This window comes from Psammomys obesus, unplaced genomic scaffold (assembly GCF_907164565.1).
Source record: "Psammomys obesus unplaced genomic scaffold, mPsaObe1.curated_primary_1811, whole genome shotgun sequence".
In the NCBI taxonomy this organism is placed as follows: Eukaryota; Metazoa; Chordata; class Mammalia; order Rodentia; family Muridae; genus Psammomys; species Psammomys obesus.
In genome coordinates this window covers 14,388,919-14,413,711 of record NW_026596109.1, presented here as the reverse complement: position 1 = coordinate 14,413,711, position 24,793 = coordinate 14,388,919, and the positions used below count along the sequence as shown (strand labels likewise).

Below are 24,793 nucleotides of genomic sequence, written 5' to 3'. Positions count from 1 at the left end.
AGGATCTCTATGGTGCCCATAGAGATGGGGGACAACATATGGGTAGGATGTGTGATGTCTGGCTGCTAGATTAGAGGAACCCTGGATCTGGGGCTCTGCACGCACTCACTTAAAGGTACACTCCTTTGCTTGCAGGTTTAATTGGAAAGCACAGGCATCCCGCCATTCTCTATTCTCAGATTTGGGCCTGCAGGGGCAATGAAAGTGTAGAAGATCTCCATCAGCTTAGCGGTGTCCACTGTTTGGTCCCCGGGCAGGGAGGCCCGTACTTGGGCAGCGGCCTCTGCCGTCTCAGTCACTGAGCAGGGAGGATCCTGTTTGAGGCAATCACTGCTGCCTCCTCCAAGCAGGGAGGCCTGTGCTTGGGGCAAGGGGAAGTGCAGGGGGTCAAATACTCACCACTCTCAGACCCTGGAGACATCCAAGGGTGCCCTGATCCAAACTGTCCCAGTTCCCGGATTGTCTCCTGTCACCCAGGAAGCCTCATTGTTGATGTTCTGGCTTCAGCTGCCCATCCATTCACCGATTTCAGAGTCTCAGATCCTCTGGACCTCAGATATGGTACACGCTAGTTGCCACCATCTTGGACTCCCTCCTTGTCATGGTTCTTACTGCCCCAATTTTGATGTCATGTTTACAATTTAATTTTTCAGGTGTGATGCAGCCTTCAGTTTCCTGTTTATCTGGATCATTCATGGCCTTTCTTCTCCTACAGACCGCAGTACACACCCAAGGTAGAGAAACCCTCTCGCTTTGATTGATTAAATTTGTTCTTTGATCATTCATAAATGCTTCCAAGGCATTCTGATGACTTTCCTCCAACAGTCTCTTATTCCCCTTTCACCCTTGCCATCCCCTGTCTTCTGGTCATGTGTCCTTTGTCTAGTGTGGGACCCTGCAAAAACATTCTCTTTCCGTGTTAATATGCCTGGTGATGTCGCCATTGTTCTAGTCTTATTTTTGCAGCCCTTTCTAGAAGAAACTATCTCAGCGCAATTTTTTCCACCCCTCTTCTGCTCTGTTCCCTGAACCATAGAAGCAGAAGCTATATTGTAGATACACCTACTGGGTTGTGCTCCCCACAATCTTTTGATCTCTGTATGTGTCTAGTCATAGTTTCTGGGATGGTCTCCGTTTGCTGGAGAGAGATTTTGTTGATGAGGTGGTGGTAGCTTCACTTTCCTCTGGGGATATTAAAAAACAATAATATGTTGGCATAATGGTCTTGTGAAATGTATACAATTACCCTTGTTCATTCAAATGCCATTTTCTCTGCCCCACTATCTGGCTTCAATCCAGATATTGAATTGTGATGTTTATTCTAAGCATCTCTTGTCTCAAGTTTGTGTAAACACGTCATCATTTGTTCTCTGTTGTTCCAATAAAGCCAACTGGCTGATGCTGAGCAATGCAGAGAATAGGGCAAGACATCCTAGTCTGGTGAGGGGAAGAGAAAGGAAGAAAGGCAGATTGTATCTGGGAGGAGAAGACATAGAAACATCAGGAGAAATGAACCGGACTCAGGATAAGACTAAAAAGCAAGTACAATGTGGGAAATCTGAATGGGAGGAACTATACTTACACCATTAAAATAAGAATGAAAGATTTGCTATTACATCAAGCCATTACATACAAGTTCAATGCCAGTAATTTCCGTTACTGCAGATGAAACTTCACATATGTATAAGTGTGTATATGAAATTTTAGTATTGATCTATCAGGTGATATGTACTTCTGCAAAATCCTCTGTGATTTAAATACATTTTATTGAATTGATTGAGCTCTCTAGAGAGTACTGACCCCTCCGTCTCTACTTAGAATAGTTACTTCTATTTTGTTGTGGTCTTCACAGGAGCGTAATGCACAGAATCGACTTCTGTAGTGAGGTTTCTGCACTGAGCTCACCTTGCTCTGGCCCCCAAACTGCTCACTAGTCTTTTTTTTTTCTCTGTGTTCTTGTAGTCACTTGAAAATGAGATGGTGTTGGATCAACATCATCTTCACCCTTTCGGGCTGAAGAGTCTGATCACCAACCATTGCCTTAAATTATTTAAAGGAAATATTAAGTAAAATAATTAAACAAATTAAATTAAAAAAAAATTAGTTCCTTTCCCCAGTCAGTAAATGTTACAGAAGCAGATACATTGACCATCTCTCTGCACCTACTTGCTTCCCTGTTTTGATCCTCCAGTCGCTGCCTATTTTGTTGGGTTTCTAATTAATTTTGGGAATTAGTTTTATAGTGTATCAACTTTTAGAGTTTGTTTTCAGCAGGAAAGTTGTTGCAGATTTCACATAATTTTTCATTATTACATCCCTTAGAGTTTTGGCAACAAGAACTCTAAATACGTGCATTAATATATTAAATTTTTAAAATCTGTTTAAAAAAACTTTATTTGTTATTTGTTTACTAGTTTACTAGTTCAGAAAACTTGAGTCAGTGACTATGTTCAAGACCTGGTGATGCAAATGCCAAAACAGTGCAGAGATGGAAATACCTGGTTGAATTCGGTTCTGATTTGGATTTATTGTTTTTCTTTTAGATTTGAGATACATGTAACACACAGTGAAGTATATTAAGTTTACAACAGAGTGAATTTTTGCTTATAGGTATATTCACAAATTCATTCTTCAGCTCCAGGTACTGAATATTTAGCAACTCAAAATGGTGTTTTAACCTTTCCTAGTCAACACTATGATCTTCTTGCAAAGTGACCATTGTTCTAACTTCCATTGCCATAGATTAATCACAAATATTACTGTATTATTCCATTCATAATAATCTCTATAGTGGCCAAATGATTCATAAATATTACTGTATTATTCCATTTTTAACAGTCTGTATAGTGGTCAAAATAATTCACCATTATTCATTTATGATATGAGAGAAGTTTGCTATTCTTTTATTCTTTTTTTTTTTTTTTTACTTTGACAACTTCAGATCTTGTTTTTACTGTTTCATTTGTAACCATTTTAAAGAACAATAACAAAAAGAAAAACATTTTGAGGGGATGGAGAAAGGGCACTGTGTTTAGGAGCACTTGCTGCTCTTGTGGAAGACCTGAGCTCAGTTGCACACACTTAATGCTGGAAGGTATCTCAGTGGTTAACCCACTTGTTCTTGCAGTGGACCTGGTTTTGGTTCTGAATATCCATGTAGCAGCTCTCAGCTGTCTGGAACTCCAATCTCAGGAGGATCCCATGTCCTATTCTAACCTCTGCAGGCACCAGATACACACATAGTTCATATTCATACATGCAAACCACTCACACACATAAAATAAGCTAAAAATCCAAAAATAGCAAACCTTGTTTAAAAAGGAAGCATTTGTAAGCAATAGGTTATAAAATTTGCCAACTTATTTTACTTCTGTGTTCAGTGTCTTCTAATGTTCTTCATCACATCTCCAGCCACACCAGCTTGAACGAATCTAATCTTCTTCCTCCCTTTGTATCCACTTTTTTTTTTCTTGACAAAGAAAACTTTTAGTGACTACAGTTTCTTTTACATTCTGTATTACTAAATTCTTTTAACTTGTTTCCATCTTTGCATATTTTATGTAAAATTGGTTTATTTTTCTTCAGTACTTCTGGATATATTGTTTCCCTTGATTTGAAAAGTGCTAATGGTCTAATTATTGTTTTACAACTAAATTGTGCACTTTTCCTGATAACTTGTACGTGTTTCATTTGTTCTGATTTACCTAGTTCTGCTATTTTTCCAAAACAAAAATTATTTTTATTTATACAGTTTTATAATCTTAAATTTGAGAAATACTAGCAACAATTATTGCCCATAGTGGTGTTCTGAATGAAAATGGCTCCCAATGGATCATAAATTTGAATGCTTAGCTACCAAGGACTGATTAGGAATGACCTCTTTGGATGTGGGGTGTCCTGGAGGTGGGCTTTGAGGTTTCAAAAACCTCAAAGCACAGCAGGCTTAGCTTCTTTCTTTGCCTGCTGTCGGCTAATAGGATGTAAAGCTCTCAGGTACTGCTTCAGTGACATGCCTGTCTACTTTCTACCATGGTGATCATGGACCAACCCTCTAAAACTATAAGCAAGCCCCCCACTTAAATGCTTTCTTTTATAAGAGTTGCCTTGGTCATGGTGTCTCTTCACAGCAATAACACAGTAGAAGTTTGCTATTCTTTTGCATTTGTTTTCAGTATTAACATTTGTATTTTTTGTATTATTTTTATTACTTTGAGTTTTGGGCCTATTACGATTAATCATGTCATTAATATTCTGAAAATATGTGAACATCTACTAAAAAATTCTGGGTTGTGAACATAAGTGTATGTACAACTTTACTATATACTGACACTTTTCCATATAAAAAGAGTCCTCTGTTTTCCAATCTGTGGCAATGTCCGTCAGTCCTTGTTCTGCTTCTTCAACATTGCAGTGGGAGCTCAAATATTTGCATTTCTCTGATGGCTGATGATATTGAACATCCTTGCATATACTTATTGGTCATTAGGGTATCTCTTTAAATTAAATTCATCTTCTACTCTTTTCCAATTTTAGAAAATAAAACTTGATTTACAGCGCCTTTCATCTATTTTGAACACGGTTCCTTTTTCAGATATAGTATGGATATCTTTAGTCTGTGACTTTCTATTTTTACCCTTATTGTGATATACAAAAATTACTAAATTTTGTGAAGTCTGATGTATCAGTTTTTCTGAGATTGTATTTTTGTGTCTTCCCTGCTTGTGTTTACATTGAAGTATTGCTTTTGCCCTAATTGTGTCTGTCCATATATGAGACACAGGTGGGAGCCCATTGAGAATGGGCACTTCCACAAGATTCTCAGATCTTGAATCCACACTACCAATAATAATGCCATATTTCTCCTCTTCCTAGCTATGGGCTTGAATGTAGAGATTAACATTCAGGTTCCGGATACAGAAGGCGTGCTGGTGGAGTGTGCTTCAGGAAGTTTGATTCCACCTGCTGAGATGATATGGAAAGACAGCAAGGGGAACATAATCTCACACTCATCAACATCTGACACTCAGAACAGAGCTGGATTATTGTATTTGAAGAGCAGTATTCTTCTAAAGAACAGAACACATGGTCCCATTACTTGCTCCATTTACAATGTAACTACTAAGCAGGAGAAAAAGAAAAGTATTGTCCTACCAGGTAAGTTTTTGCTAATAATTTGCTAATATTTTTTCTTTTTTCTTTCTTAAAATTTAATCATTTTATATCCTGATTGTATCTCCCTCCCTCATCTCCTCCCAGTCCCACTCTCCCTCCCTCCCTCCCCCATGCCTTCCCTGTAGTTCATTGTGGGGGGTGTCCCTCTCCCCTGCCATCTAACCCTAGCTTATCAAGTCTCATCAGTACTGCCTGGATCATCTTCCTCTGCTGCCTGCAAGGCCATACCATAAGGGGGAAGTGACCAAAGAGCAGATAACAGAGTTCATGTCAAAGACTGCCCCTGCTCCCCTTACTTAGGAACTCACATGGAGACTGAGCTGTCTATGAGCTACATCTGTGCAGGGAGTCTAGGTCCTCTCCATGCATGGTCCTTGGTTAGTGCGTCAGTCTCTGCAGGGCCCCTGATCCCAGATATTTTGGCTTTGTTGGTCTCCTTGTGGAGGTCCTGTCCCCTCCAGGTCCTTCTATCCTCTCTTTTTCCATCAGACTCCCTGGGCTTTACCCCAAAGTTTGGCTATGAGTCTCAGCATCTGCTTCCATCCCTTGTTGGGTGATGCCTTTCAGAGGACATCTTTGGTTGGTTTCCATCCTGTTCCTTCTCTTCAGCCCTTCTGGTATCTATCCTGTTTGCCATTCTGAATGAGACTTAATCATCTTCCCTAGGGTTTTCCTTGTTGTTTAGCTTCTTTAGATCCATAGATTTTAGTATACTTATCCTATATTATATGCCTAATATCCACTTCTAAGTGAGTATATACCATGGTTGTCTTTCTGGTTCTGAGGTAGCTCACTTGGGATGATATTTTCTAGTTCCATCCATTTGCTTGCCATTTTCATGATTTCTTTGTTTTTAATAGCTGATTAGTAGTCCATTATGTAAATGTGTCACAATTTCTGTATCTATTCTTCAGTTGAGGACCATCTGGCTATTATGAACAAAACAGCTGTGAACACAGTTGAGCAAATGCCATTGTTGAATGGTGGAACATCTTTTGGGTAGATGGCCAGTATTGGTGTGGCTGGGTCTTGAGGTAGCAGTATTCCCAGTTTTGTGAGAAAGTGCTGGATGTACTTTTGTACAACCAAAGTGGTTGTACAAGTTTTCACTCCCACCAGCAATGGAGGAGGTTCCCCCTTTCTCCTCTCCAGTATGTGTTGTCACTTGAAATTTTGCTTCCACCAGTTGCAGAGTGAAGCATCTCTGATGATGATTGTGTTAGGCTCCTGTCTGCAAGTATAGCAGAATATAGTTATGAGTGTCAGGGGTGGGATGGTTGAGTCATTTCTTCAAATTCTGCTTCATTTTTACTTCTGAAAATCTTGTAGGCAGGGCAAAGGGCAGGTTGAAGGTTTTTGTGGTCAGGATGGTGTCCCAATCCCTCCATTGGAAGTCTTGCATAATTACAAGAAATGGCAGATTCAGGCTCCATATACCCCATTTCTAGAAGTCTTAGCTAGGGTCACCCTCAAAGATTCCTGGGAATTTTTATCACCATAAGTTTTTAGCTTGTCCCAGAGATGCCCACCCAAATTCCAATTGTGTCTTTCAGTGCTCTCTCATACTGTCTTTGCCCCATTTCATCCCTGCTCTTCCTATGTACACCCCAAGCCCCGTCAAGTCTTCTTCAATTCACCCAGGATGTCTATTCTATTTCCCTTTCTCAGTGAAATTCATGTGTCCCCTTGAGCCTTCCTTGCTACCTAGCATCTTTGGATCTGTGGATTGTAGCATAATCATCCTTTAGTGTGTGGCTAATATCCACTTAGAAGCGAGTAGATTCCATGTTTGTCTTTCTGGGTCTGCATTGCCTTACTCAGGATGATCATTTCCAGTTTCACCCATTTGCATGCAAATTTGTCATTGTTTTTAACAGCTGAGTAGTACTTTATTGTGCAAATGTACCACATTTTCGTTATCCATTCTTTGGTTGAGGGACATCTAGGTTGTTTTCAATGTCTGGCAATTATGAATAATACTCATCAAATATGAACATACTTTAGCCAGTGTCCTTGTGGAAGGATGGAGGGTCCTTTGGGTATATGCCCAGTAATCGTATAGCTGGGTCTTGAGGTAGATCTATTCTCAATTTTCTGAGAAATCACTGAACTTATTTCCAAAGTAGCTGTACAAGTTTATACTCTCACCATCAATGGAGGAATGTTTTTGTTGCACTACATCCTTGCCAGGCTGATCTGTCACTTGAGTTTGATTTCAACCATTCTGATGGGTGTAAGATTGAGTCTCAGAGTCATTTTGTTACAGTGATGAAAGTGTCTAATATAACTGTAAGTAAAGAAGCATGATTACAAAACTCAATTATTCATGGAAGAGTGCTGTTGAAGAAATAAAATGTGTACCTAAGGGCCTTACTTAACTCTGTACTTTGTAGTATAGATGTAGATGAGGGCTCTTAGTTAATGAAACTGGACTTAGAGGAAGAAACAATATTTGGAAGTTATTAGTCCCAGAATAGTACAGACTTGAATGAGGGAATAACTATGATATTTTACTTTATTAGAAAGGCTGGGAAGATGGCTAAACAGGTAGAAAGCCTTCCTACATTAGTTCAATTTTTGGGACCCATATGGTGGAAAGAGAAAACCTGATACTAAAATTGAAAGTTAAACTCTGTGCTTAAGAACTACTTCAAATAGCTAAGTTAATAGAGAAAATAAAAAAAGGGAGATTTACTTCACATGACTACTATGGGAGAAGGACAAAAAGATCTAGTGACTTTGCCAAGTCCATGTTCAGGAGACTGAAGTGAAATTAAAGTTCAAATATATAGCCAAGGATATATACATCTAAAAAGTCTTGGTCAAGGTGTTTGACTACCACAAATGAACCATCATTGTCTGGGCTTCACTTTCACCCTACAAAGTAGTCTGACAAGTTGCTAGATCTATGTGCAATATCTGTTTTGGGGAGATAAGTTTCCCCTTAGACTGGAAACTTTCTTTTCTGAGAAAGATTCCTGGGGAAATCTCCATTCTTTGCAGGCACATTGTTTCAATACTCTGACAGTCAGATTAAAGGACACAAATGTCTCTAGAATATTGAGCTGTTTAATAGAAAAAAAATGATTGACTGTCTTACCTCCTTTTCACAGCTGCCTCGGTGGCCATCTTCAGGCACTGTGGCAAGAGGCCCTAGATTCCCTGAGTCTTTAATCTTCAGGCACCTAGCTAATCTCAGTTTCAAATAATAACCAACTATCAAGATTGTCAGAAAAGGCAATTAGGTGTGGAGCAAGCACACAATATACCATTCAAAAGCATGTCCCCAGTTGCCTACTTTATCCAACCGCCCCCTCTTCCTAAAATTTTTTCCATTTTCCAGAACTGCCATCAAATTATGAGTCCATCAATAGATTAGATCCATTGACATGTCAGAGCTTTTATTGTCCAGACACTTCTCAGCGATTGGATCTGCCAACTGGTTACTTAGCCTGTAATGTGAATCTTTTCTTTGGAAATGTATATCAAATTAATAAGACCAGATTCTTCTGTTCGTTCTTTCAGATGTCCTGTTCAAACCAGAGTATATGTCCTTGATGTCAAACAAACTTCCACGGCCTATGATATATTTGATAATTATGCTCCTTCTTAATTTTCTCAGAGGAATACTTGTTTTTATTTGTCCCAGAGAAAATTTTGTTTCTCATTTCATAGAAAAGAATATTAAATTCAAGAAAGGTAAGGAATTCTGAAATCATTTCTTCTTGAAACCCAATATTCACATGTGATGCATACAAAATTGTATAACCCTGAACTTTAGTGCACCTTAATACTCTTTGTCAAAGGAGGTCTCAAAATCTTTAGAGATCCTCAGGTTAAGCCACCACCCTCCCTTCTTTGGGGTTCTTCAGGGCAAGGGTACAGCTATAATCACTATTGCCCCCGAGATCTAAGAATTCCTCCAAAGACATCATTACTGGGTGAATGAACGTCATTGTAATTGCTGATGTCTTGGTTTCCAAGGCAGATTCTTCCTCTTTTAGTTATCTCAGAGTTTCACAGAAACCCTACCGTGAGGATACCACAACCCTTAGGCAAGGCTATAGTGAACTGGGTCCCACAGTATCCAAGTCATATTTTCAGTCTGATTACACACTGCAAAGTCATGAGGAAAGTGAGAAGATATTTATTATTTGATTGTTTTTAAGCCTGTTCTGTTTTCAGCCTAAATGACCATAAATCTTAGCTTGTTCAAGTTCTAAGTTTATTTCTTCACTAAAAATTCCTAACCCTGACTCCAATCTTAACCCTAAAAATCTTGCACATGAGGCTTTATCCCTGATTAATAGATACAGTACCGCTATTTTTAATGTACTGCCCATATTCAGCATTTCTTTTGCTGTTCCAATGCATTCCCAAAAGTCCTAGAATCCTAAATCTTCTTGCTGCCTCTTTTTCAGATGGGAAGAATGAAATGAGACTTGGCTATGAGCTTACCTGTGAGTTTCTACTGTTAGTTTTGTATATTGCCTTCCTCCCTCTCTACTTAAAGTTCAGGAGCAGAGGTGAGTGGAACTGGAATGGGATCTGGCACTTTGCCTCTCCTCTGCCCAGTGCCTTCTCATCTATTTATATCAAGCTGAGTAGCCTCTGTCACAACAGTAGCAACAGTGGTTTCAGTGACATCTCAGTGATGTCACGTCTCAAATGCTGTCCTTGGAATGATATGTTTTCTAAAGTTTTAGGCTTCTATCTGCTTATATCTTATATCTTCATACTCATAGTTACAGTTTCTTGTACAACAATGAAAAGCTTTATTTCTCCAGGTCTGGCCTTCATTTAATCCCTCATGTACAAACATTTTTATTTATTTATTTTTACAAAGCCCAATGTAGATGTTACCTATCACTTACACTAAGCCAACAATTTATAAACATTAAAAATACTTTTGGTTTAGTGACCCCTTCTGATAATTAATGATAAAAAGTACATTTTTTTTCCTATTTGAGTTCACTTTTATTTTTCAAGACTTCTGAAAGGTGATGTTTGGTTTTCTTGGGTATGTATTTACAGACTATTTGAAAGTACTGTATAGTATAACATATACTGTGTATAGTATAGTACCTGAGAATTTAGAAATACCTTTCATTTCATTGTGGAGGATAGGAAGTATTTTATAGAAACAGTGACTGTCAAAGTAAAGCAAAAGATCTAGCTATGATTTGTGAGGAATTTATACTCATCTATAAAATTATATCAGAAATTAGGTACAGATATGCTCCTTTCCAATTATATTTCAGGATAGATATCAATGAAACATATTCTGTCTTTTTACTGCAGATCATAAAACAAGCCTTAAATCCTAAATAAATCCACTCAAAGGAAATTTCTCCAAGAGTCAGCGGACAAATAGCAATGGTGTATAAAAGTATGGAAGATATAACTAACTTCTAGCACTATGGAATACTTTGAATACCCCAAATCAGGCTTTCAGATTGCAATACATCTTTCTATCCATCTAATGCTTATACAGTCATGTGACTCTAAAATTATTTTTGCCACCAAGAAAGCAAGAACAATATTTTGAGTAATAGAAAAAATAAATATACAAGAATTTTTTATTGCCCATTTTCCCTCCTTTTCTCTATTTTTATGTTTCTGTAGGATTCCTGATACCCTGATTTTAAAGTTCGTATCAGGATTAAATAAACTAACTCTAATTCTTAAAACCCTCTTAAGGAGGAGTCTAACATAAAAACCCATATTCATTTGGGTGGGGCAAAGTAATGAACATTGAAATAGTGTGTAAAAATTTCCTTTTACTAAGTAAAACTGCATCTCATGGGATACAATGAAGAACAGAATTTAGGGAGTGGGGAGATGGCACAGTAGTTAAGATCACTTGCTGCTCTTGCAGTAGATATGGATTCTCATCCAGCATCTACATGGCAGCCCATAACTCACTCTAACTACAGTTTTAGGGATTCTGAAAACCTGCTCTGACCTCTAATACTCATACATATGAAATAAAAATTGAATTTTTGCAAAAAGAAAGAATTTAGAAATTATTCTTTCTGATCAAGATTGCAACTTTTTACTGGTATGAATTTTGTGCAAAATTTGAAGACAAAGACACTTGATGGGCTTTCCTGTTGGGTATTTGAGGGGTAATTACCAAAAAAAAAGCTTAGAGTTTCAAAATTGGCAGTCATGGTCTGGGCTTCCTGTGTATATTAAGCATATGAAATGTGTCTTTTTTATTTGAAAATGAAATGAAAGAATGGACTTAAAATACTAACAATGAAAGACCAAGTAGAATGTCTATATAGATTTGATTATACCTAATTGAAATTAAAGATGAATAACTTAGCAGAAACATTAAGTAGGAAATCAAACATAATGAAAAAGAACTGGACTTCAGATATCAGGTCAGATGCATTGTGTACACAGCTATCACACACGGCATGGGCCCAGGTTATGCAGCAGTTAGCTCTCATCAGACGAACTCCTATTTTCAGTAGATGACGATTAACACAGAGATCAAGATGCAGAGCATAAAAGTTGTCTCAATGGTCATTTCCAAGCAGTATACCTCCTCCTCAGGCTTGTGGATCATTGCAGAAGAGGAGACACAATGGAATATTACTCAGCTATTAAAAACGAGGAAATCATGAAATTTGCAGGCAAATGGATGGAACTAGAAAAGATCATCCTGACTGGTAACCCAGAAACAGAAAGACAGGCATGGTATACATTCACTTATAAGCAGATATTAGCTGTATAATATAGGACAGCCATCTATAGACCTAAAGAAGCTAAACACTAAGGAGGATCCTAGGGAGGTTGCTTAAATCTCATCCAGAATGGCAAACAGTATAGACACAAACATTAGTGGAAGAGAGAAAACGGGATGGGAGCCTACTATACAGGATCCTCTGAAAGGCTCCACCCAACAGGGTATGGAAGCAGATGCTGAAATTCACTGCCAAACTTTGGGCAGAGCGCAGGGAGTTTTATAGAAGAAGATGTGGAGTTTTATGGAAGAAGAGGTCAGAGGGTTATGGAGGGGACAGGAGCCCCACAAGGAGACTAACAATACTGAAGGGATATGAACCCAGGGGGTCTTGCAGAGACTGATGCAGCAACCAAGGACCAGGTGTGAAAAGGACCTAGATCCCCTGCTCGGATGTGCCAATTGGCAGCTCAGTCTCCATGTGGATCTCTGAGTAAGGGGAGCAGGGGCTGCCTCTTTTATGGAGTAGTTGCCTGCTCTTTGATCACTCGCCCCTGGTGATACGGCCGTGTCAGGCTATGGAGGAAGAGGATCCAGGGGGCTTCAATCAGATTACAAAATAAATAAATTGTGAAAAAAATATAAAAATATTTTTAAAAAGCTGTGACCTCTGGTACGTTGACCTCTGGTATGTGAAGGACACACATCCAATGTTATACGGGCTGTATTGGTGTGTTCGTGCATGTATGTGTGGACTGTGGACTGATGTATTTTTCTCAGTGCTTTTTCTGCAACATCTTGCTTTGGCTTCTCCTAAACCAGAGAATAAAAATAACCAAGAAGATGTTATTCACAGCTACCTGTGGGTAAATGAGTAAAAATAACAGTATCTTACAGTTTACACACACGGCTCAAACCAAACTGCAAAACCCTTTGACTCCCTTTGACTCACTCAAATTGCAAAGTTTTGTCATAAAATCTTGAATATGTGGCCTAAACTTTGACCAGAAAATGAAGGCTACTTAAAGCCTCCTTTTCCTCTTTCATGTTGACTAGGGTCCTGTGAGCTTAATTTATGCATATTTCCCTGTCTCTATTTTACTTACTTAAAAATATGTTTAACATTTTTTTCTTTTTTTTTCCCAGCTTCTATTTTGGATGATGCATACCCATTGTATAGTAATTGGCTGTGGGACATATGCATAATCTTGTCTGTGATGATGCTATTTTTCACTCTGCTCATTTTGTTTCTCCTTTGGACCTTAAACAGTAAGTTAAACAGCGGGGGTGGGTACCCCAAGGATGAGTCGCCTGTTTCTTTACCTGAATCCCTATGAACCTAATCTTCACTTGGTGAAACTGGAGGAAAATAGAGGCTTTGGTTATTGCTATCTTTCTTTGCCTTCATGTGCAGATGGTGGCGTTTTAGGGTTCAGACAGGACTTGCTAAGTGTTCAGTAGATTTGTTGACCCAGGTTGCTTCTTCCTTTGGGGTGTCAAGGAACCTTTGTGCACAGATGCTAGATTTAAAGGAATGAAGCTTAGCTAGGTGGGGGGTGTGTGAGAAAGAGAAAGAGAGAAAAAATACCCTTCTCCAAGATAGTTTTCAGTGAAAGAGCTCTCCTCTATTGGGGGTGAGGGGGGCATAAGGGCTATATCAACCTTAAAGACATGGTAAGGGTTCTGAGGGTGGATGTACCTCATTGGCTGGAGCTGAGGCTCAGGGAATGCTTCGTTTGCACGGAAAGAATATCAGGTGCTTGCTAGACATGTTCTGAAACCTGGCCACAAGGATGCATGACTATACCAAGGGTGGCAAAGGTAGGGGGTCGCAAGGCTTCGTGCCCTGGGAAATGCAGGACCAGAAAAGGAAGGGAGCGATCCTTACTCCCTCCAGTCTCAAGATGAGATTTGTAGGGTTTTGACATGTCTTGATCTCACACTTGCTCCAGGCCAGTTCCCCGGGTCTCATGGCTCACTTGCCACACATCTCCTACTTTTTTTTTTTTTTTTTTTTATAAAAGGGAGGTGTCATCTACGTCATCAGCCTCTATGTTGGAAACAGTTTAGTATTGAACCAGAACCCAATTGGCAGTGAGTTTTGCAATGCTACTTATCTGCCATTTTATAAATTGGATGCAGCAAGGTGCCAGGAGGAGTAGGGTTCGAATGGCCAGTCTTGGGTCAAGGAAGCCAAGAAGTCAAGGTACCAGAGGGTTTGAGTGCTATTTGGTAGGGGTGTTGGGTGCATAGCCATCACCAGGTCAAGCTTGTCCTGGAAGTTGCTGGCCAGATGGCATATTTGGACGAGGGTTGTTCTAGCAGTTCCCATGGAGCACCCAGTCAGACAGTGAGACCCAGTCTGTTGTACAGAGAGGTGGAGATCTCTTGTTTCTTTCAGTTTCCTTCTGTAAAGCAAGTTCTCCAGCCTCATAGAGATAAATCTGGGGAACAACTTATGAGGGTGCAGAAACCTTGAAAAAGTGGTTTAATGCAGGAATTGGTAGTGTTATAATACCAGAGAAGAGTGGGGTGTGTGTGTGTGTGTGTGTGTGTGTGTGTGTGTGTGTGTGTGCGCACATATTGGCTTGGTGACAGTGATGTTACAGGAAAATGTAGTACGAAATCTTGAGAAGGGTCCTACAAGGCAAAAGGGGAGGGGTAGATTGAAAATAGAAATATCTTGTAACTTTTGTGTGGGTAAGGGTCTGTGGGGTTCATGCAGTGAGATGTTAAAGGGAAGAGTTGCCAATAGCAACCAGAGAGGGACGTGCAAAAGAAGCACTGGGAGGAGTTGGCGTGGGTGGTTAGGGAAAGGAGGTCAACATATACTGGATGTACTGTTGCCAGGAAAGGGCACCTTCTGAGCTTGATTCTTGATTGAAGAATTTTAATGTGAGCAAAGACCAATTTGGAGGAAGACATAAGCTGGCAGGAGATGTGTAGGCAGGCTATGGGGTATTTAGCATAGCATTAGGGTAGAGCTTACCCGTGACCCCCATTCACCCTTGTTCGTCCCAGGGATTACTAATGGGAGGCTGAAAATGAGTTTTAAGGTTGGGGAGCACGGTGCCACTGTGACATATGGCTTCAATTTGGCACCCCCAAAGTCTGCAACCTCCATATATGGAAGCCTCCTGGAGGCAGTCACCTGTGTGCAGTGGGGAAAGCAGAAGAAAAGGCTGGAGGTAGTGGAGATGGAATCAAGATGTAGAGGAATCTTAATACTTTCCAGCCTCCTTCAAGTGGGTAGTCCTCGGTTCCCAGGCTTTTGTTGTGTCTGTTGTAGGCTTCCCTAGCAAAGAATCTCCAGCGGTGAGTATTAGAAGAATTAGAAAAAAGCTGGGCAGTGGCAGGGTTAGAATGAAGTCTAATAAATACAGCCGTAAGAATAGAAGAAAGGGAATCCTGTGGACGGCACATGGCCTCGACAGTGGCCACCAGATCATGGATGTCCCACCAGACAGTCTTGTACCATCGGGGGTAGTGTCTCCTCTGCCTCCTCTGTCCTTGATCCTTCAGCAAGAGGTAAGGCATCTTCTTAGTTGGTGGAGTGGTGTCTGATATTTCTGGCAGGGCTCCAATAGGTCTAGGCTGGTCCTGTGGAAAAATACAAGAGAAACTCCTTCTGGTTGTAAAGAAGTGGTCTACTCCCTTCCAAATCCCACCCAAGGGATAGTGCTATCATACTAGGATAGGAAGAGTTAATCCTGGTGTGTACCAAGGAAGGGAGATGGAAGGGTGTTTTGAGCTCTCGTCAATGTTAAATATATTTAGGGTACTCAGAGCCATCATTAATTACATGTTATGGGGGTAGATGTTTGCTTTTTGTTTTATAAGTTGGACTTTTAGGGCTGATGTGTTCTTTCTATTGTCCCTCGGCCCAGGAGGTTGTGAGGAATCCCTGTGTGGTGGGCAATTTCCCATTGCGAGCGGAAGGTTTTTAATTGGGAGCTAATAAAGGCAGGATGATTGTCAATTTTTATCTGTTGAGGAATGCCCCTGATGACAAAGATGAAGAACATATGGTGAATTAACCTTTTTGAGTTTTCTCCCATTTGTGCTGTAGCCCATATGAAATGTAAGTATGTATCAATGGTAACAAAAACATATTTTTGTCTGCCAAACTGGGGAATGTGGGTGACATCAATTTGTCATAGGGCATTGGATCTGAGGCCTTGCAGGTTATTTCCCATCATTTGTAAAGCTGCGGTAGTAATAAGGAATGCGCAGGAGGAGCATGTTTTTATTATCCTCCATAGTTGAGCAAGAGGGATGTGAGGGAAGTGGGCATTTGTGTGTTTATGTGTGTGAGTGGAATTCCTCTGCTTGCTGGACAGAGGCTGTGATGGGCCAGCTCTTTGAATTGGATAATAGGGGACTGGTGATGGGCTTTTATTTAAAGATATTTGGGGGGAGGCAAACTACTACAACAGGGTCGGGGGGCAGAAGCCCATTCTTTTAAGGGTACTGGTTACCAATTTGTTCTGGAAATCCTATTAAGCTAATAGCAAAGAAGAAGAGATTTTTGAGAAGCCACTGAATATCAGAGAGATTTGAAAAAAGGGGGGGCGTGGCAAAATACCAGGTTATTTTTAAATGGGAGCCCTCTGAGATGCTGGACAGCTCTATCCCTGGCATTTTTAATTTAGTAGTGAGTGTACCCACCTCAGATAGAATTCTAGGTGTTCCCCTCACCAGGGTGTGGAGTGCTGGGGCTGATACAGGGCTTCTACAAATGTAGGGAGGAATTTAAGATAAGCTGTATGGGCAAGGACCATGTCTTTTAGGGCCACATTGACAGAATTTAGAGCTTGGATTGTTTCAGGAAAGAGTGTTCATGGAAAGGTGTGGCTTTTATTTCCTTTTGGGAGGTCAAAGAGGGGCTTGCGGACAGGGAGAGCCAGGGCCAAAGCCAGTTAGGGTCAGTCTTTAAGTTGGGAGGGGAAAGTGGAAAAATCATCCCATACCGGGTTGATATCCTTGTAATGATATATACTGAGTCCTTTGTCTAAGTAAGTTTTTAGAGCAGTGGCCACAGCCTGGCAGAGGGTGGGAGTGTTAGCCAGTTCCTGAGGAAGAGCTGTCCATTCACGTAGAAAGGCCAGCCCTGAATTGTTAATGGGAGGTACTGAAAGTGTGAGGAGTTCATGGTCTTGAGGGTGGAGAGGAATAGAAGAAAAAAACAGTCTTTGATGTTTATATCCAATAAAGAGACATTGGCAAGTATGGCTGAGATATGGAGCAGCTCCCTCTGGGAAGAACCCCGGACTCCCATGGTTTTATTAATTGCCCTTAAATCTTGCAGCAGTCTCCATCCCCTGATCTCTCTTTTATAGTGAACAGAGGGGTGTTCTATGGGCTTTGGGGGACAAATATGTTGTAGTAAAAGATGCTTTTTTACTACGTATGTGAGGGCTTCAAGTTTCTCCCTTGTGAGAGGCCAGTGTTCAACCCTGACTGGCTCCTTTGAAAGCCAATCAAGGCAGGGAGTGCTAAATTTAACAGTGGCCCTTAGAATGGGGGGGTGATTTGGAGGTTTTTTTTTATAGTTTTTTTTTGTAGAATGTTTTTTATAGGTATGATCATCTATTCTGCTGCAATTTCTTTCTGATTGGGTTGTACCTCTAGGGCTTATAAAGCACCTCACTTTAGAAGCTTGGTGGCTATGTTAGCTTTTAGAGGGCGTATGAGATCGGTAGCTTCAAAAGCGTCTTCCCATCTGTAGACCTGTTTAGTGATAAATGCATGATAAATTATGGGAGGAGCTCCTATGGCTAGAAGCTGGGACCCAGGGATTTGCAGCCAACCTTGGAGGATCTCTTGTCTCAAAATGGTCTTGTCTTCCCCAGTATCATCAGGGCATTTCCATGGCTTGCTATCCATTTTTGTGCTTATTTTTAAATGGGAGCCCTCTGAGATGCTGGACATTCAGAAAGCCTCTATGGAAGAAATTTTCTCTCTTACAGTTGGGGCTGAGGGATGCCCTCTTTTAAAGTTTGAAGTTTAAAGGCTCTAGTTGTTTGCCATCTTTATCATAATGGAGGAGACAATCTTTTTTTTGTGTGTGTGTGGAAAACTTTGCAAGACTGGGGGCAGACTGTCTTAGGGTCATTGGAGTCCTTCATAGGAAGGGTCTTTTTTGGGCATTCATTTCTCCAGTCCTGTCTCTTCACATTTAAAGCAGATCCCTTTTGTTTTTATTGCTGCTGCCAAAGCCTGAGCTACAGAAGTGCTGGATGTGATGTTGTTCCCATGCCTTAGGTAGCCACAACCCACCAATCATGGTGTTCTCTTTTGCTGCCTTGGCAGGCTAGCCTGGACTCAGAAGGCATAGCCTCCCAGATAATGTTTTTAAAAAGGAGGTCTCTGGCTGCAGAGTCAGGAATTTTCCTCTCTAAGCTCTCTTTATTCTTATTTTCTAAGAATAAAATCAGATAGGCACACCTCAGGCTTTTGGCAGAGAAAGAGCAGAGAGGAGGAGGAGTCATGTGAGCCAGAGGGCGGGGTGATTCATCCCCGGCCTGGATTGCATAAAGGCACACCTGGGCATCTTAACTTGCTGGCTGTGTTGCTCTTGCTTTCCCGTGGGGGTTGGGAGGAGCTCCCTGGCCAAAAGTTCATTAAATCCCCAGGAGACGTTATTTTGGTCCTGATTTCCCCTGACTTGCTGGAGACATTTATCCTCGAAGAAAGCTTTCCACAGTAAAAAGATTGGACTGGGCAGAGAGGAGCGGCAGATATCCCACTAATCCTGGGGTGTGTTGAAGGCACACATTTGACTCTGTAAGAGGGAGTTTGTCCAAGGTGCATGAATGCTATCTTCCTTTACTGCCTGTCTGGGTGCTAAATCCGTGGCTTGGTATGGATACCAATGGTTTATTTCATGGGGGGTTAATAGTAGGCGAGAATGTCTAGAATTCTGGGCCCTTATCGGAGTCGTGAGTAGAGGGGGAGTTGGAGTTAGCCCGGGGATTAATTGGTATTTTCTCCACTTTTGCAACAGAATCACATAGACTGCAAAGCTGCTGTTTGGTACAGGACTAGCGATAGGAAGCCGAGGGATTACATGGCATTTCCTCGGTTTTTAGGGGGATCTGCTAGCCGGGGGAGAGAGGGAGGCTTGGTGGGCAAGGGGGAGGAGCAGATGGGACTGCGGGCTTGTGTCCTACTGCCTCTGGGGGGGTGTAAAGGGTAGGAGTGGGTATATGGTTTTGAGTTCTTGTTTAGGTGCTGTGGGGTCTGGAATAGGGCTCAGATCCCCAGACTCACCTGGCTGAGGGGCACAACATTCTCAGTGGGTCTCTTTCTAAGCAGTTCTACACATAGGCGGATTATGGCTATGAAAGGAGGGAATCGGGAGAAGGAATTTTCCCTTCTTGGGTGTTCCTGCTTCAGGTGAGAGAAATGACTCCAGTCCATGAATCAAGACTATAAATGTTACCCATGGCCATGCATGGTACTATCTGAAGGACCTCCTCCCAAAACGAGGAGCCTTGCATCTTGCTGAGTCTTATTCCATGAAATTTTAAAAGGGCATGTATTTTCCTCACTTTTTTTTTTTTTTTAATGTGATGAGTTGTTTTCTGTGATAGAAAATGAAAGGAAATGTCTAGTCCAAAAAGAACATTCCTGCAGCCTTCCAGCTTCAGGGGACTGTCCTTTTCTAAAACACCAGCCTGCTTGAAGATTTTAGGAGTTCCTGCAACCAACCTGAGTGGTATTTATTTACTTCTCACTTTATAGCCAATGTGTCATTCAGAGAAAAAAGATATGAGATTTTGGGAGTTCAGACAGAGGTTTAGGGACCTGCCAACACCAGAGAGTGCCCTGGCCAGAGGCTCCAGTTGTTCTTTCAAAGTGTTTGAATCCAACTAGATGGCTAAGCCAAAAACAAAGGAGAAAAGATAGACTGACATTGTGGATACTTAAGGCCCTTTGGGCTGGGCCAAAGGCCGGGGGCACGCACCCTTCCCTGCTTGAACCAAGCGTCCTGTTGAATCCACATGGGCACCAGAGTCAGTGCAGGTTCTGTTTCTGGTCTCAGAGTATCTGAATACTGTGTGCACAGGTGCTGGACTTGAAGGCATGAAGCTTAGTCAGGTGGGTGGGTTAACAGGATCTTGATTAGGCAGTCATTGTGTGAGCTCTATCCAAGATGTTTTTCAATGAAACAGCTCTGCTTTATTGAGGAGCCTAAGGCTATATCAACCTTGGCGAAGTGGATAGGAGTTTGGGGGATGGATGTACATCATTGGCTGGAGCAGAGGTGAAGGGAATGCTTCATTTGCATGGCGAAGAATTCCAGGTGCTGAAACCTAGCCACCACGTGGCAGAGGTGACGGTTGCAAGGCTATGTGCACTGGGGCATGCAGCCCAGAACAGAGAAAGCAGTCCGTGTTCTTGCTGGTCTCTAGATGAGATTTTTGGGGTTTGGACACTTTCAAGCTCATTCTCGCTCCAGGCTAGTTCCAGAGGTCCATGGCTTACTTGCCTACATAGGTTAGCATATAGGCTTGCCTGTGGGAGACTGTCTTTATTAGGTTAATTGAAATGGGAAGATGCACCTTAAATGAGGGCTCCTTATGGCATTCACTGCTGCTTCTTTTTAAAGCACTTTCTTGGTGCTAAACTCAACTATGGGGAGCTCTACCAGGCCTACTCCTCCACAGTTCTAGGTTGCCAGTGTTGAGAAATGGCCCTTGAGAAAGTCTAATTTTGCATCTTTAATTCTGGGTTCTCACCAAACGCTGTTTTAAAGAAGTGTTTTCTGTGACTTATCAAGACGAGGCTAAGCAAAATTAAACTCCATGGATTTTCATTTATCTAGCTACTCTCCCTAACTCTTTTTGAACTGTTACAAAGACACTCAATAAAGCACACTTAGAAAAGGTCTCCAGGGGCACCCAGAGATAAAATAGAGCCCCAGAGTTATTATTTAAACCTATTAGAATAGAGAGAGTCTGGCTTTTCCTCTTTAGCCTCTTAGTTTCACTGTAAAATAATTTAGACCATAGACATGAAGGGAAACTGTGGTGCAATTTTATTAGTTTAAGAGAAAAACAACAGGATCTGTAAACTGTAAACCTTGGTATCATCTGGCATGGGGAGATGGAGAAGAGAAGATAGACAGCCATGCCTTTGCCTTTGCGGTAGAGGCTGGTAAGCACTCACATCAAAAGGGGAAGAGTTGTTTCACAGAGTGAATGAGAAAGTCTTTGAAATGCGTAGGCACTTGGCCAGAATCTAAAAGATAGAAGAAAAAAGAAAAAAAATTCAAACAATTAAAAATACTTTAATAAAAGTATATTTTATTTAAAAATATTGTTTAGAATTGTAAGGTAAAATTTTTATGTAGTCACATTTTGTAACATTGCCACATATTTTAATACAAAACTTCTTCCAAAACTATTCTAAAAAGAAACAATATATATTTGAGAGCCTTTATTTTATTTATCGCTATGAATTTCTTTTTTGGTAATTTTTTGGCTTAATGTAATACAAAAACATGATTTCCTTTGATGTTTCCTTTTCATTAGCCAAAGAAAAGAAAGCAGAGTGTCATTCAGAGCTGGGACACCCAATCACATCCTTATCCCATCTTTCCTTGCTTTTTCCTTTTCTTTTTATTGGAAATAAATTTTTCTTTTCTCATACAACCGAATCTGGTTTCCCCTCCCTCTCCTATTCCCAATTCCTTCCCACATTCTCTCCCATCTGGATCCACTCCCCTTCTGACTCATTAAAAAAAAAAGGTTTCTAAGAGATAATAAAATATGTCAAAATAAAATATAATTAGATAAATAAAAGCAAATATCAAGTGGATAAGTATAAGATATTTATTGAGGCTCTGATACATACAAAGAAATAGATATGCATATGTTTGTCAAAAAAGCAGACAGGTTGATCAATAGTGTATAAATGAAGACCTGGTCTTAAATTCACACAACTATGGAACCTGATTTTTGATAAAGAATCCAAAATCAATTGAAAAAGGGAAAGCATCTTCAACAAATGGTGCTGTTCTAATTGGAAAGATTTCTGGAATTGGCATTTGGGGGTGATGTGAAAACCTAGTTCCAAGGAAAGTACCAGGATTCGTTGAGGCTCACTGTACTGAGGACTCCTAGGAAGGAACAATACAGAACCTGAACTGCCCATTTTCAGGCAAGGCTTTTAGTGGTGAGACTGGACCGACCCATCCACAAAACTGTTGACCTTTCCTGTCTGGGAGGTTTGCTGGGGTAATGGAGGTGCAGAACTTGTGGAAGTGACCAACCAATGACTGGCCTAATTGCAGGTCAATGCCAGTGCCCACACTGCCTGGATAACCAGTAACGGGAGGCTGGATAGCCCAGGATAGCCTAGGATAGAAAAAAAATCAATAAAATGATTTCTAATGATACTCTGCTATACTCACAGATGAGTGTCTATCCCAGTCGTCATCAGAGAGGCTTACGCTGACAGCTGATGGGAGCAGAGCCGTAGATGCACAGGCAAACATTAGGTAGAGAGAAAGCCTAAGTTGGAGCTCTTCATCTCATTCCTCTCCTTGGAGCTCAGGGAAGCCTGCAGAATGGGGTGCTGGGTAGAATCATAAAAGCCAGAGGCATCAAAGATACCACTGGAACACAGCCCGCAGAATCATGTAAGCAGGGCTCATAGGGGCTCACGGAGACACAGGTGGCAAACACAGGACCTGCAAGGGTCTGCGCTAGGTCCTCTTCTTATGTTATGACTGCTAGCTCGGTGTTTTTGCCGGACTCCTAATAGTGGGAGAGCAAGTGTCTCTGACCTATCTTTGGGACCCTTTTCTTTCTACTGGACGGATTGTCTTGTCCAGCCTTGATATGAGGGTTTGTTGCTTAGTCTTATTGCATCTTGTTAGGCCATGTTTAGTAGGAAACCCTAGGAGGCTCTTCTTTGAAGGGCAATGGAGGGTAAAAGGATCTGGGGGAGAAGAAAGGTGGAGTTAGGAGCTGGGAGGAGAAGAGGGAGGGGAACTGCAGTCAAGATATATTGTATTAGAGAATAAATAAAAGAAAAAAATAGAAAGAGAATTCATAGCTCATGTTCCACTAGAAAAATAAACTGTTCTAGTCACCTTTGCCTTATATAAGCTATAAAGATGACAGTTCTGGAGATGTCATCCTCAAACTCAAAAATTAAGATGGTGAGGATACCCATCTTAAGAGGTCTGAGAGCCCTTGTGTATTTTTGCACCAGCACAAGGGGATCCCATGCCCTTATGAAGAGAGTCTGGTGTATGTACACCCAGCAGTTGAGACAAAATATTCTCATCTGCCAAGATTTAAACACTCTAAGCTATGTCAGATTCTGCCTTAAGTCTAATGATTTCCTAACAGTGTGGTTTTTGAGTACCTTACTGTAGAAAAGGGCCTTGCTTTTAACATTCATATGGAAACTGAAAAACAAGTTGCTGTATGATGTTTTTGTGTGTATGTGTGTATGTATGTGTGTGTGTGAGTGTTATGTATTTCTGTGTCAGATAATAAAACGCTTTCTTTCAGGTTACCATCAGATGACCCCATCGCCTTCCACGAGTAAAGACCCTCCTGCAGTTCCTTCAGAGCAAAGTATCTCTCTGTGTCTGCTGAGTTCTAAGGAAATGGTAGTGAGATCCTCACAGAGTTCCTAGAACTGTTTGAAGAAGAGAATATTCAGCACAAAGAAAGTTGTAGAGAAGATAACTTCAACCCTCTTCAGCCCTTAAAATTGCAGTCTCAACTGGGAAATGAGTCAGTAGAGAAAGACAGAAAAATATACTGGTTTGAATATAAAATTTATGTCTATAGGACATACAATCAAGGGGGTCTTTTGATAAAATTTTGTTCTGTCTAAAAATGTAGATCTTTGAAAATACATTTTTAACAACATAGAATTTTTCCTCTCTCCAGTTTTATTCACACACCCTCCTTTCAGCCCTTCTTATGTCCTCTCTCTCAAATTGATAGTCTTGTTTTTGATTATTATTGCTAAACACACACACAAGTGTGTGTGTGTATATATATATATATATATATATATATATATATATATATGCAAAAATATATAAATACAACCTGCTGTGACTGTTCTTGTTGTTTGTGTATATATAGTTTCAGGGCAAAAATTGTAGGTTTTGATGCCAGTGAGTGTCCATGTGGCCTGTGATGCATACTCTCCTTCACATATTAAACTCACCAAGGTTTTAGTCAATATTGATTTGTTAAAAATGATTTGTTGACAAGTTTTCTTTGAATGTGAATACAGGATTTTTTTTGAAGAAGGCAATAACAATAAATCAACAATACAAAGCTTTAGGGGAAACTATCTTAAAACAAAATAATTCACTTTGTATAAAGCCAATATTTATCAGCAAAATAAAATATTTTTACTAAATTTTGAAACTTTCTAAAAATATTGTACTTATGTTTCATCTTTGCAATTTTCATAAAACAGTATCAAAGTATATGTAATAGTATCATAAATAATAACTACCAGTTATGAGAATATCTACATTTACTAAAAGGTAATTATCAAAGATAAAATGAATCACAAATCTAAATATTTCCTGAAATATATAAAATAAATCAGTGAAAGGGGGCTGGAGAAATGACACAGTGATTAAGAATATTTGCTGCTTTTCCAGAGGACTAGAGTTTGTCTCCCAATACTCTTGATAGGTGGCTCATAACCACCTAAAACTCCAGTTTCCAAGGATTCAAAACTCTTTTCAAGCTTTTTTTTTGCATATGCACTCACATGACATACCCTCACAAAGACACAGACAACACACACATAATTAAAAAAATGAAAAAAACCCCTTAACATATATCAATCAAAAATATAAATGGACTTCAATCTATGTTTCTTAAGATGATGTTAAAACAAAATGAAATAAAAAACAGGTGTTTGTATTTATTT

General features: G+C 40.3%; 1 protein-coding gene across 1 annotated transcript; it reads left to right on the top strand.

The window, feature by feature from the left end:
• Positions 1–658: 658 nt before the first annotated feature.
• LOC129692587 (selection and upkeep of intraepithelial T-cells protein 10-like) lies at positions 659–23,714 on the top strand. The gene is made up of 6 exons (XM_055629078.1): positions 659–734; positions 4,873–5,154; positions 8,698–8,871; positions 9,594–9,698; positions 13,013–13,135; positions 23,398–23,714. Exons 1-6 carry the CDS (start codon positions 659–661, stop codon positions 23,523–23,525), a joined length of 888 nt encoding a protein of 295 aa, XP_055485053.1. The 3' UTR covers positions 23,526–23,714.
• The last annotated feature ends 1,079 nt before the right edge of the window (positions 23,715–24,793 follow it).